Source organism: Aquarana catesbeiana, linkage group LG04, assembly GCF_042186555.1.
Source record: "Aquarana catesbeiana isolate 2022-GZ linkage group LG04, ASM4218655v1, whole genome shotgun sequence".
Taxonomy (NCBI): Eukaryota; Metazoa; Chordata; class Amphibia; order Anura; family Ranidae; genus Aquarana; species Aquarana catesbeiana.
In genome coordinates this window covers 28644497-28658573 of record NC_133327.1, presented here as the reverse complement: position 1 = coordinate 28658573, position 14077 = coordinate 28644497, and the positions used below count along the sequence as shown (strand labels likewise).

General features: G+C 43.4%; 1 protein-coding gene across 1 annotated transcript in view; it reads left to right on the top strand.

Moving 5' to 3' along the window:
- Nucleotides 1-8762: 8762 nt before the first annotated feature.
- LOC141139120 (fucolectin-like) overlaps nt 8763-14077 on the top strand; it is a 45146-nt gene continuing 39831 nt past the window's right edge. Inside the window, exon 1 of the mRNA XM_073624937.1 lies at nt 8763-8841. Within this exon, the coding sequence (XP_073481038.1) occupies nt 8778-8841 (64 nt within the window). The 5' untranslated portion in view covers nt 8763-8777. The remainder of the gene's footprint in view (nt 8842-14077) is intronic.

The following is a 14077-nucleotide window of genomic DNA, read 5'->3' as shown; positions in this document are numbered from 1 at the left end:
TGCGCTCAACAAGAGTATCTGTGAGGGGTTGCAGTGTTGTGGCACAACCACCACTGCCTAATGCTCAATTTTTCTGCCCCTGCTTAACAGGGGCGCGTAATTACAATTTTTGATCTAATATTTCACAGTAGGGCCTGTTCCTGCGCTCAACAAAAGTATCTGTGAGGCTTTACAGTGTTGTGTCACCACCACCGTCTAAGGCCCAATTTTTCTGCCCCTGTTTAACAGGGGCATGTAATTACAATTCTTGATATAATATTTCACAGCAGGGCCCGTTCCAGCGCCCACCAAGAGTAACTGTGAGGGCTTACAGTGTTCTGGTACCACCAACACCTAAGGCCCAAATTTTCCACAGAGAGTATAGGGCAGGCCATATAGTATATACAGGCGGTCCCCTATTTTCAAACATCCGACTTACAACTGACTCCTACTTACAAACGGAGGGAGACAACAGGAAGGGAAATTCTCCCCTGTAAGAGTTAATATGGGGAAAAGATGATGCTTTATCACCAATCCTTGTTTCCCTAATAACCCAAAATTTTCAAAATCCAATTGTCATTGGGACAGAAAGTGAGGTGAAATCTTCTGAACAAGGGCACAGACAGCAAAACAAACGTTACAGGGATGATGATAACCCTTCCCTATGTTATCCAAAAAGCTTAGAAATAGATTTTTTTGGGTGGAGCTACACTTACAAAATGTACCTGTTCCAAATTACAAACAGATTCAAGTTACCAACAAACCTACAGTCCCTATCTTGTTTTTAACCCAGGGACCGCCTGTATACTGCTGCTGTTCAGAGTATATAGGACCTGGGGGCCCCACGCATTTTTTTTTAAATTTGGGTGTGGGGTTCCCTTTAATATCCATACCAGACCCAAAGGGACTTGTAATGGGCTGGGAGGGGGGGCAACATTACATTACAGCCGCAAGCAGTTTTAAATTACCTTTATCCCTTTAGAAAGGTCATTTTGTGAAGGGACTGTTCTAAACACGGGAAAAATGCGCCACTAAAACAGGCATACTATAGACATCCCCCTGGCACGATATTTAAAGGAATATTTAACTTTTATTGTTTCACTTTAAGCATCATTAAAATCACTGCTCCCGAAAAAACGTCCATTTTAAAAACTTTTTTTGCATTGATTCATGTCCCCTGGGGCAGGACCCGGGTCCACAAACACTTTTTATGACAATAACTTGCATATTAGCCTTTAAAATTAGCACTTTTGATTTTTCACGTTCGAGTTCCATAGACTTTAACGGGGTTCGCGTGTTCGCACTAATTTTTGGTCTGTTCGCATGTTCTGCTGCAAACCGAACTGGGAGAGGATGTTCGGCTCATCCCTAATCTTGAAACAGCCACACCATGTGTTTTCAGAGTCCTGTATTTCACCTGAAGTTATTTGTGGGTTTTTCTTTGCATCCCAAAGAATTTTACTGGAAGTTGTGGCTGAAATTTTTGTCGGCCTACCTGAACGTGGTTTGGTTTCAACAGAACTCCTCATTTCCACTTCTTTATTAGAGTTTGAACACTGATGATTGGCATTCTCAATTCATTGGATATCTTTTTATATCCCTTTCCTGTTTTATACAGTTCAACTACCTTTTGCCGCAGATCCTTTGACAATTCTTTTGCTTTCCCCATGATTCAGAATCCAGAAACGTCAGTGCAGCACTGGATGAAAGGGTCTGTCAGGAGTCCAGAAACTCATTGACCTTTTATATACACACACTAAATACAAGCAAACAGATCACAGGTGAGGATGGTTACCTTTAATAGCCATTCAAACCCCTTTGTGTCAACTTGTGTGCATGTTATCAGGCCAAAATCACCAGGGTATGTAAACTTTTGATCAGGGTCATTTGGGTAGTTTCTGTTGTCATTATGATTTAAAAAGAGTAAACACAGTTGGTTGATAATAAATGGCTTCAGTCAAACACTAACCATGAGTGAAAGAAAAGTTTTTGTGTTATCATAAATTCTGCCAGGGTATGCCAGGGTATGTAAATTTATGAGCACAACTGTATATCTTGAGCATTATCAAAAATCGAATTTGTGTCCCAAGAACATCAGGATACTAATTGTCCTACTAATTAAGTAATTGCTAAGGTCATTAAATGCAAATGGAAATCTAATCTACAAACGTGTAGCTTGCATGTGATAAGTTTACTGAATATGGGAGGGATGAGTTAAAGTGGATTTCCACTCCTAAATTTATTTTAGCATTTTTCAGCTGCATTAAAAACGATTACTGTATTTATTGGCGTATAACACTCACTTTTCCACCATGAAAATTGGGTGCAAATAGCGTGTGCGTGTTATACACCAATACTTCAATTTTAGCTGCCTCAGAGGGGACAGGGAGCGGGGTAGGATGAGCGCCGTCAGATTACATTCAATAAGAATCTCCTGTTTACTTGGCGGCCTCTGTAATAGGAAGCCCCGTCTCCTGGGCCGCCATTGGACCACTGTTCTGTTTGATCAGGCTGCACTAATGGCAATGGTGAGGCTGCTGCATTGAAGGCAATGGTAAGGCTGCTGCATTGATGGCAATGGTGAGGCTGCTGCATTGATGGCAATGGTGAGGCTGTTGCATTGATGGCAATGGTGAGGCTGTTGCATTGATGGCAATGGTGAGGCTGCTGCATTGATGGCAATGGTGAGGCTTCTGCATTGATGTGGACTGATGAGGCTGCATTGATGGCACTTGTGATGGCACTTGTGAGGCTGCAGATGGGCATTGATCAGGCTGCATTGATAGCACATTATGAAAGACTTACCTTGAAACTAACATAAGAAGGACAAGCAGCGCTAGATCTAAGTACAGCAATGAGTTACCATTTTTTTAATGAAAAGTAATGCACTTACTGGAAACAAGGTAAATGCAGACACATCTTTGATAAAGTCAAATTCGGCGACAGGGTCCAAATGTGAGCCTCCAGATGGCGTTGCAGGATCCTTCTCGGCAGCGCCGGTGGTCTCCAGTGTCCAGGGCTTGAAGCTGCAGAGCACACGAGGAGGACGTCAATTGGAGGGTCGCGGTGTGATGATGCTGTGACGTGCACACGTTTGGAGCATGTGTGCTCATGCCTGATGAAAGAGCAAGCATGCTCCGAACACGTGCACGTCACAGCATGATCACACCGCGACCTGGAACCCTCCAATTGACGTCCTCCTTGTGCACTCTGAAGCTTCAAGCCTGAGACACCGGAGTCCACTGGCGCTGCCGAGAAGGATCCTGCAACGCCATCTGAAGGCTTATGTTTGGACCCTGTCGCCGAATCTGACTTTATCAAAGATGTGCCTGCTTTTACCCTGTTTCCAGTAAGTGCATTACTTTTCATTAAAAAAATGTTAACTCATTTCTGTACTTAGATCTGGCGCTGCTTGTCCTTCTTATGTTTTTTGCCAGAGGTTCTTCTACCCTTCAGCATGCTGCCTTCTCAGTGCCAGCTACACCCCCTGTGGTAAACTACCCAGGCTACGGACCCCCTACCAAACATATCCCTTTCAGAAGTCCTCCCTATACCAGTTCTAATTTACTATTGACTTTCTGATTTTCCACTTTTCTGGATTTTTGGACTACATGTTCAGATTTCAGACAATTTCTACCCCTCTCCCATCCCACAGATGACACAACCTTGTATGGTTAAAATACCTTAGCGCAACAATTTTGTGTTTTTCCCCTTGAAACTAATAGGCTGCTGCGGCTTGAATGACCAAGCCAGCGATGATGTCACTCCGGCGCTTGCATGCGGGAGTCTCGGGCACAGCACAGCTCCGTCATCACCGGGTGCTCCTCACGAGAATATCTCCTAAACGATGCACATTTAGGAGATATTTATTTAGGTATGCTTCATTTAAAGCCAGATTTCTCAAGTCTCCCGCAAGGTGTGGGAGCCTCCTGCATTTCGGGGGCAGTTCCCGGACACCCGCAAGTGCTGCCACGATATCCCAGCTGTGGGGCTGATCCTGGATGGACCCCTGGTTCACAGGCGGGGATGATCGGTGCAGCAGGGGGGACAGCTGTGAACACCGATCTCCCTGTATAGCTGACATCCGCTTCTCCTCTCCCTCCCGTGGTTGACGGCTAAAAAGCTATACAGGGAGATCGGTGATCACAGCTGTCCCTCCTGCTGCACCGATCATCCCCGACTGTTCCCTGTGTGTTCCTTCTCTAGCCCCCTCCTTCTCCTTCTCCCCCCTTCTTCTCCGGCTCCCTGTCCTCCTCCTCCAAACTCCCTCGTCCCCCACAGCCGGCTTCCCTCCTCTCCCGCCAGCTGTGGGGATCAGTCAGGATGGCGAGCAGAGGAAGGGATTGGTCATTTACCGGCCCCTTCCTTTTCTGTATTGGACACAGTGACCGAGATCGCTCCTGTGTCATGTGAAAACCGAGCATAGTAACCTGTGTGTTATTCTGCTCAGTTTATGAATGGACAGGAGCCTCTGTCTTCTGTCCATTCATCTTCAATGCTGAGAAAAGGACTGGGGAATCTGTGTCCTCAGCCTCTTTCTCTGTCTCAAAGGGGAGATGTCATGGTTCTATTTAGATGCCTGATATCTTACCAGAACCCCCCCCCCCAAACAGGGTTGATTACAAAAAAATGCAAAAAATATAAAAAAATTAAATTGTAAGCAAAAATTATAAAAAATGTAATTATAAAAAAATATATAAAATAAAAAACTACTGACACCACCCTCTTGCCTTTCAAACACTGTCCACTGCCCCAAACCCCTCCCCCGAAAAAGCATTTAAAAAAAATTATTGTAAAAAAAACAATATGTAAATATAAAAACTACTGACACCATTACCACCACATTACCTTCCCCAGAAGCACTGTGAAAAAAAAATATAAAAAAAAACTTGCAAGAAAATAATAAACAACAAAATTGTAAAAAATAATAGTGAAAATAATAACACCAAAAAACTACTGACACACTGCTCTACTGACTCTGTGTCCACTACCCCCACCCCTAATCATTGTGAAAAACAAAAAATAAAAAATAAAAATTGTAAGAAATAATTAAAAAAATAAAATTGTAAAAAAAATAATAAAAATAAAGAACTACTGACACCGTCCACTGCCCTAATGACACCACCCTGCACATACTACTCACCGCTGTACACGCCTCACATGCACATTATACCCACCTACATACACTCCGCTCTCCTCTCCTGCACATACTACCCACCGCCATATACTCCGCACTGTATAGTCCCTATTTAACATTACTACATTCTGCCCTCTGTAAGTCATCTCAGACTCTATAAAACCACACCCCATTTAAGCCACGCTCAATATGTAGCATGGTTTAAACCACACCCACCTCCCTGAAATTAGTTTACCATCTCCCTGAAATGAGTTTTTAAAGGTTGAGATGTCTGATAAGCTTACCTGTAGGTAAAAATCAAAATGCAGAGTTTACAATCGCTTTAAAATTCATTCACAAAGTTTAGCTATAGAGGCCAAAATCAATACACTAGGTGACCAAGAAGCTAGCAATTTGAAAACGTAAAAACTATTGAATATTTAAAATATTGAAAAAGAAGAATATTGAAGAGAGAGATCATTGCAAACAAAGAAGATACATTTCAAAAGCGATCCACAGGCTTATTGCGATAATAGGGCATACTGATTGGCGATAAAAATAAATTTCAAGTCACTCCAAATGAACTGGACTCCATAGACTTTACTAACATGGACACTTAGGGGTTATTTTTAGACCGTACATTCTCACTGACTTTAAATAGATCCCAGAAAAAAAAATCCCCCAGAACAAAAGATACAACACAAGGGGGTCAAACACACTCTAACTCATAAGCACATGGACATACTAGTACTAGTTTTTACCCCCTAAAATATCACAAATGTTTTTTTCTGTTTTATCCATGGGTTTTTTTGGGGGTTTTTTTGGTACTTTTTTTTTTCTCACAGCAATTTGGAATAGTGAATCTGCTCAAGGGTAAAGAATGCCCATTATGGACCAGAATGGGTAATCACAAAGGGGGAGGGATAAAGGGGTTGGGTTAGAGTATATAGTGAGGGATGGTTAGGGTAGAACTCGGAAGACATAATTCTCCCTAGATCCTGTCCCTTAAATTATCATATCACATTTTTATGACTTGATTTTGCCACATCAGAGGACTCAATGGGGTGGTGGGGGGTGATGAAGGGGGAGGATGAGGGGATTGGGGGAGGGTGAGGGGTGCATAGACCAGGTGGAGAAGTTGGGTAACCCCCTAGATCTGTCTGGGGGGGAGATCTGCAAAAGTTTTTGCATTCAGAAACAGGGTGTCTCCGCCTCTCATGCTATCTCTTGCCTCCTTCTGGCCAAAAAATCTCATTATACTTGGTAATTATAAGGTTCAAGGAGATTTACCTTTTATATATACTGTATGTAGGTATTGTATATATGTTATGTCCTGTCTGAGATCTCAATGTCTTTTGTAATTTAGGATGTATTTTATGATGATGTACTGTGTTTTGTAATCCTTTGTTAAATGAATAAAAATAACTTAAACACAAACTATGAATACTATCCCCAGTGGCTAAGAGTCACAATGTGGTGGTATTTTTTCACAATTTTGGTTCTGGTTGGCCTTCTTCTTCATCACTGAGAAAACACAACACAGCACCTGCACCAATAACCTTACTGGATTCACCTTTTTTTAGGCCTTACCCCACACATCCCCAATCATCCTCCCTTGACCCCAGTGAGAGAACAACATTTAACTCAAAAGAAAATAGATCAATACATAAAACCTAAAGCCTAATGCCACTTTTGTGGGAAAAAATGTAAAAAAGAAAATATACAATATACAATTGCTACAGGAGCCATATTTGTAAAAGAATGTTATTAAAAGTTACCTTTTCTTTTCAATCTACAGCAGCTGTGAGTGTTCCTGTTGTGTAGCTTCACCCTTTCTTTTCATTCTGGTTACCATTAGCACTAATGCCGCGTACACATGGGCAGACTTTTCGACCGGACTGGTCCGACAGACTTTCCAGCGGACTTTCGACTGGACTTTTGACGGACTTCCGATGGACTTTTTAACGAACGGACTTGCCTACACACGATCACACCAAAGTCCGATGGATTCGTACGTGATGACGTACACCTGACTAAAATAAGGAAGTTGATAGCCAGTAGCCAATAGCTGCATAAGCGTCGGTTTTTGTCCGTCGGACTAGCATACAGACGAGCGGATTTCTGGGTCCGGTGGAGTTACGACGTAAAGATTTGAAGCATGTTTCAAATCTAAAGTCCGTCAGATTTGCGACTGGAAAAGTCTGCTGAAGGTCCGGTGAAGCCCACACACGATCTGATTGTCTGCCGGATTTGGTCCGTCGGCGTTCGTCGGACCAGTCCGGTCAAAATGTCTGACCGTGTGTACGCTGCATAAGAGTGAGCTGAAGTCTAACTTTTTACATTTCCCATCACTTTTTGTCTCAGTGACAATTAAAGATGATCTAAGGTGCACCTGAACCCAGCTGTCACACGATAGTAGGCCACTGGCCCAATTGATGTGCCTGGGGAATTCCCCACCCAGCAGCCACACATAGCAATGGGGTGAGGATGCTGGTGACACCAGCTCACTCATTCTACTTCTACAAAGGGACAGGGATGTGGCCATATCAGTTGGCCAAATATGGCTGGGTGGCCATATTAGGTCAATGATGTCAATTTGTTACTTGCACCTGTGGAAAAGGAAATTTACTGAACGCAGCTGATAGTTTCAATGGCTTGCTATCATGTGACAACTTCCAGAGGGTTCAAGCCAAACTGTGTTTTGGCTGAAACTTAGCTCTTCCTTAAATTGGTTGTAAAGCCTCAAGATGTTTCAGCTTATGGCAGTCTGTGCATAAAGGTGAAATCCCTTCTGTTCTGCAGCTCCCTCGACCCCCCCTTTTTTTTCTTACCTGAGCCCGATCCAATCCAGTGATGGGCACGAATGCAGAGGCTACAGCCACTGTCTCACTCCTCATTGGACAGATTAATAGCAGCAGGAGTCATTGTCAATCAAATCCAGTGACACGGGAGTGGGGGCAGAGCCGAGTCCCGCTGTCTGTGTCAATTAACATAGCAGTGGGACTCGGCAGCAAGCCCGTACAGGTGCCCCCAGGGAAAGCGGCTTTCTGTACACCCAGTGAAGAGGAGGGGCCTGGAATGTGGGTGGGGCACTCCAGAAGAAGAGCATTGGGGCTGCCCTGTGTAAAACGATTGCATAAAGCAGGTAAGTATAGGCATTTTTGTTATTTTTAGTGAAAAAAAACAAGGGTTTACAACCCGTTTAATTATCACTGAGACAAAAGGCGATGGGAAAATGTTAAAGTTTTCAACAGAAAATATTTGAAGTTAAATTTTCCAAAGGGGACACTTATTCTGGTGATGACTATCTAAAAGGGAAATTCTCCTCACTTTATTCTTACTTCTTGTTGCTACTCTGGGACCAGGAGTAAATAATTGACACAGGTTTTAATGCTTCCCTGCTCTATTGAAAACTAAAAACACAATTTTTTGGCTTTATATACACTACAATGGCCAATTAAAGGTTATTCTTTCAAAAATCAAAGAGCAAGTCTATCTTAATTATACCTATGCTTTTTATTGATTGAGTTTTAATGATTAGGTCTACACAAACCTGAGATTTCTAAAATCAAAGAGCAAATACAGTTAACATCAGTTTTATGCAACACCTAACATTTTATTGTGGCAAGATAAAATTTTTGTTTATTTTCTCTACGTTTTCCTTTAGGTGAATTTCTGAATCATGAGAATGATATTCCTGCACACCGTTGTCTTGTTGTGGATCCTCTGTGGGGTTTCCGCTCAGTGTAAGAACTGTTGTTCCTGACTGTTTGTTTAGAACTTTATATGCTTTATATTAGGCTAACATTAAAATTGTAATTATAATTATCCTGTATAAGTCATGTATAAATGATGGCAAAAAGATAGATAGATAGATAGATAGATAGATAGATAGATAGATAGATAGATAGATAGATAGATAGATAGATAGATAGATAGATAGATAGGTAGGTAGATACATACATATATACATACATACATACAGTAGATCTGAGGTTGACCTATCTATAGATCTATATCTATTGTATATATAGATACCAATTAATCATAGATATGAGGTAAATTATAGGTAGACAGAAAGAAAGGTAAATGCTTAGATAGATTATTATTAATTTTTATTATACAGGATTTATATAGAGCCAACAGTTTGTACAGCTCTTTACAATAAAAGGGAGACAATACAGCAACAATACACTTTAATACAAGAGGGTTAGGCGGGCCCTGCTCCTGGGAGCTTACAAGCTAATAGGGAAGGGGTGGTGGAATAAAAGGTAATAACTGTGAGTGATGAACTGATGGGAGAAATAAAATATTTAATTATTAGCGGAGGATAGTTTGCATGAAATTTGGAAACAAGGTTGTTGATGTAGCTCAGGGCAGAGTTGTAAATGGCTTTGTATGTTATTGTTAATGTTTTGAATTTTATTCATTGGGCAATGGTAAGCCAGTGGAGGGATTGGCATAGAGGTGTGGTGGACACTGAAAGGTTAGTAAGATGGGTGAGTCTGGCTGCAGCATTCATGATAGACTGAAGAGGGGATAGCCTGTGAAGAGGTAGGCCAATGAGGAGGGAGTTACAATAGTCCAGGCAAGAGATAACAAGGGAGTGAATAAGTTGCTTAGTAGTTTCAAGCATTTAAAAAGGGACGTATTTTGATGATGTTAAGGAGGTGAAATCTACAAGATTTGGACATTGATTGGATTTGGGGCTCAAAGGACAGCTCAGAGTCCAGGATTACACCTAGCACCCTGGCATGAGGGTAGGGACTGATGGATGTATTTTTGATTTAGATAGAGAAGTCAGGAGCGGGGGCAAGGGCAGGAGGGAATGTTATGAGATCAGTTTTAGAAAAATTGAGTTTGAGGAAGTGGTGTGACATCCATGCTGATATGTCAGTTAGTAAGTTAGTAATGCGAGAGGAGACTGATGGAGTGAGGTGAGGAGTAGAGAGATAGATTTGGGTGTCATCAGCATAGAGATGATACTGAAAGCCATGGGGGTTTATCAAGTGACCAAGAGAGGAGGTGTAGGTGGAGAGGAGGAGGGATCTGAGGACAGAACATTGCGGGGCTCCTACAGAAAGAGGAAGTGGAGAGGAGGAGACAGAGTTATACATAACACTGAAGGAGCGCTGTGATAGGTAGGGGGAGAACCAGGAGAGAGCAGTGTCTTGAAGGCAAAGAGAGTGGAGTTTTTTGAGGAGGAGGGGATTGTCAACAGTATCAAAGGCTGCAGGGAGGTCTAGTACTATGAGTATGGAGTAGTTGCCATTGGTTTTAGCAGTTAGTAAATCATTAATGAGTTTAAGTAGGTCAGTTACAGTTACACTCTGTTACTAATGTTTCACAGGTTGAAATCTGTGTCTGCAGTATTGCTAATGCTTGGACTGATAACAGTTGATACTGAGCCCTTTCCTATTAGTGCACGGCCTGGCCCTGCAGACTGGGCTCACTGTGTATTGATGCTTGCTTGTGGTATGATCCTTGGCGGTACATGTGTCTAAGGTAGGTTTAACCTGCTAGTGCTAATTGTCAGATGACTATTAACTTGCACTGCTTACCTGTAATTACATTAAATCTACAGTATGAATGACTGTTATGTGTTTATTTCTATGCGTTTACTGTACATGCTGACCTTGGTGCTAAAATAAAAGTCAGGATCTGCTTAGTCGCATTTCCGTAGTACTTACTTGTAGCAATATGTAAATTGCTTGTGTTAATTGTGATACCCCCACAGAGAGATATGTGGCTTTGTAATGGCAATTATGGCAAATACTCCCAGGCATGGCTCCAGGCTTTCAGCTCATCCGTGAACCAGTAGCAATCAGCTTTCCTAGAGACCAGCAACTTTAACTAAGGTGAGGGCAGGTATCCTAATAGAGTGCACATTATGGGCATAATGAGTGTAATCTATCCAGCACTCAACACCAACACCAGTCAACCTGCTTCTGTAACAAGGGACAGATCCTCTTCAGCCCTGAAGGTACTACTATGGAGTTCACTGCCAGAAGAGGCAGATCAAGAGATCTCTACAGTAATCATAGTGGTCTGGTGGTAACTGGTGTGTCGGCCAAAATGCAAAACAAAGTTGCAGGCCAGAAGCAGTGACAAATGGACAGAGACTGAGAAGGCCTACAGTCATTAATGTTTCCATACCAAGCCTAATCAAACAACTGTGTTTATTTAAAGCAACCTCTACCTCAGAAGCATTTGACCAGGGAGTCTTTATCAGACTGGCCAGAGGGGTCAACCTTAGCTTGCTTCTGGGAAATTGCTATGGCAAGTTGGCATATCAGAAGCAAAAGGGGATACTTTAACCCCGTCCAAACTGACTGTGTGGAGCTCAGGTACTAAGCTATTCGAACAAAGTCATCTAAAGGGTACCTCTGCCTCAAAAGCAGATGGCCAAACAGGCTTCATTAGATTAACCAAAGGTGCCATTCTTCCAAAAGAAGACACAATATCCTTTGCAGAGACCCTGGGACAGAAAATAGAGCCAGAGATGAAGAAGGTTCATACTACTGTTAAATAGTGTTTTGTGACCTGCGACTGAGATCACTTCGGTAGCCAGACTGTCAGGACCCCAGACAGGATGAAAGCAGAGCTCTGATCAGTGATAAACTCTCTATGATGGTAGATCCTAGATTGAAAATGGAGTAGTCAATGATGCAGTTCAGCCACTGCGGATACAAGACTGTATGCTGTTTCTCCAGTAATCATTGTGGTCAGTGAACCCTTATGGCTCATCCCACAAGTAAACACATGCTGCTTTAAGTCAGAGTGGTGACTGTTCAAGTTGGATTGGGTGATATCTAAAAGAAGGATTAATCCCTTATGTTAATCGCAAATGACCAGAGGATAGCCAAAAGGCAAAGTAAAGAAGAGTGAATGACAGGCTAAACCTGGGAGAACTATAGCGGTTCGCACCAGAACTTACATACAGGCAAAAACTGTGTTCGAACACGCGAACACCAATAAAGTCTATGGGACACGAACATGAATAATCAAAAGTGCTAATTTTAAAGGCTTATATGCAAGTTATTGTCATAAAAAGTGTTTTGGGACCTGGGTCCTGCCCCAGGGGACAGGGATCAATGCAAAAAATTTTTTTAAAAACGGACGTTTTTTCGGGAACAGTGATTTTAATAATGCTTAAAGTGAAACAATAAAAGTGTAATATTCCTTTAAATTTTGTACCTGGGGGGTGTCTATAGTATGCCTGTAAAGGGGCACATGTTTCCCGTGTTTAGAACAGTCTGACAGCAAAATGACATTTCAAAGGAAAAAAAGTCATTTAAAACTACTCGCGGCTATTAATGAATTACCAGTCCGACAATACACATAAAAGTTCATTGATTAAAAACGGCATGGGAATTTCCCACAGGGAAACCCCAAACCAAAATTTAAAGAAAAATTAACGTGGGGGGTCCCCCTAAATTCCATACCAGGCCCTTCAGGTCTGGTATGGATATTAAGGAGAACCCCACGCCAAAATAAAAAAAATGGCATTGGGTCCCCCCAAAAATCCATACCAGTCCCTTATTCGAGCATGCAACCTGGCAGGCCGCAGGAAAAGAGGGGGGGACGTGAGAGCGCCCCCCCTCCTGAACCGTACCAAGCCACATGCCCTCAACATTGGGAGGGTGCTTTGGGGTAGCCCCCAAAACACCTTGTCCCCATGTTGATGAGGACAAGGGCCTCATCCCCACAACCCTCGCCCGGTGGTTGTGGGGGTCTACGGGTGGGGGGCTTATCGGAATCTGGAAGCCCCCTTTAACAAGGGGACCCCCAGATCCCGGCCCTCCCCCTGTGTGAAATGGTAAGGGGGTACCCCTACCATTTCACAAAAAAACTGTCAAAAATGTTAAAAATGACAAGAGACAGTTTTTGACAATTCCTTTATTTAAATGCTTCTTCTTTCTTTTATCTTCTTTTGGTTTCTTCCTCCATCTTCTTCTTCTTCTGGTTCTTCCTCCGGTGTTCTCTTCCGGCATCTTCCTCCGCAGCATCTTCTTCCCTTCTTCTCCTCGGGCCGCTCCGCATCCATGATGGCATGGAGGGAGGCTCCCGCTGTGTGACGGTTCTTAAATAACGGGGGTGGGCGGAGCCACCCAGTGACCCCGCCCCCTCTGACACATGGGGACTTGATGGGGACTTCCCCATGATGTCAGAGGGGGCGGGGGTCACCCATTACGTAACCCCGCCCCTTCTGACGTCACGGGGAATGCCACAGGGAAGTCCCCGTCAAGTCCCCGTGCGTCAGAGGGGGGCAGGGTCACCGGGGGCTTAGCCCCCGTTATTTAAGAACCGTCGCACAGCGGGAGCCTCCCTCCATGCCATCAGGGATGCAGAGCAGCCCGAGGAGAAGAAGGGAAGAAGACGCCGTGGAGGAAGATGCTGGACGAGAACACCAGAGGAAGAACCAGAAGAACAGAAGAACCAGAAGAACCAGAAGAAGAAGATGGAGGAAGAAACCGAAGGAAGATAGAAGATAGAAGAAGGGAGATAGAAGCAAGAAGATAGAAGAACAAAGAAGCATTTAAATAAAGGAATTGTCAAAAACTGTCTCGTAATTTTTAACATTTTGACAATTCTTTGTAAAATGGTAGGGGTACTTTTGTACCCTCTTACCATTTCACACAGGGGGTAGGGCCGGGATCTGGGGGTCCCCTTGTTAAAGGGGGCTTAGAGATTCCGATAAGCCCCCCGCCCGCACATCCCCACAACCACTGGGCAAGGGTTGTGGGGATGAGGCCCTTGTCCCCATCAACATGGGGACAAGGTGTTTTGGGGGGTTACCCCAAAGCACCCTCCCAATGTTGAGGGCATGTGGCCTGGTATGGTTCAGGAGGGGGAGCGCTCTCTCACCCCCCCTCTTTTCCTGCGGCCTGCCAGGTTGCGTGCTCGGATAAGGGTCTGGTATTGATTTTTGAGGGGACCCCACGCCATTTTTTTTTTAATTTTGGCGCGGGGTTCCCCTTA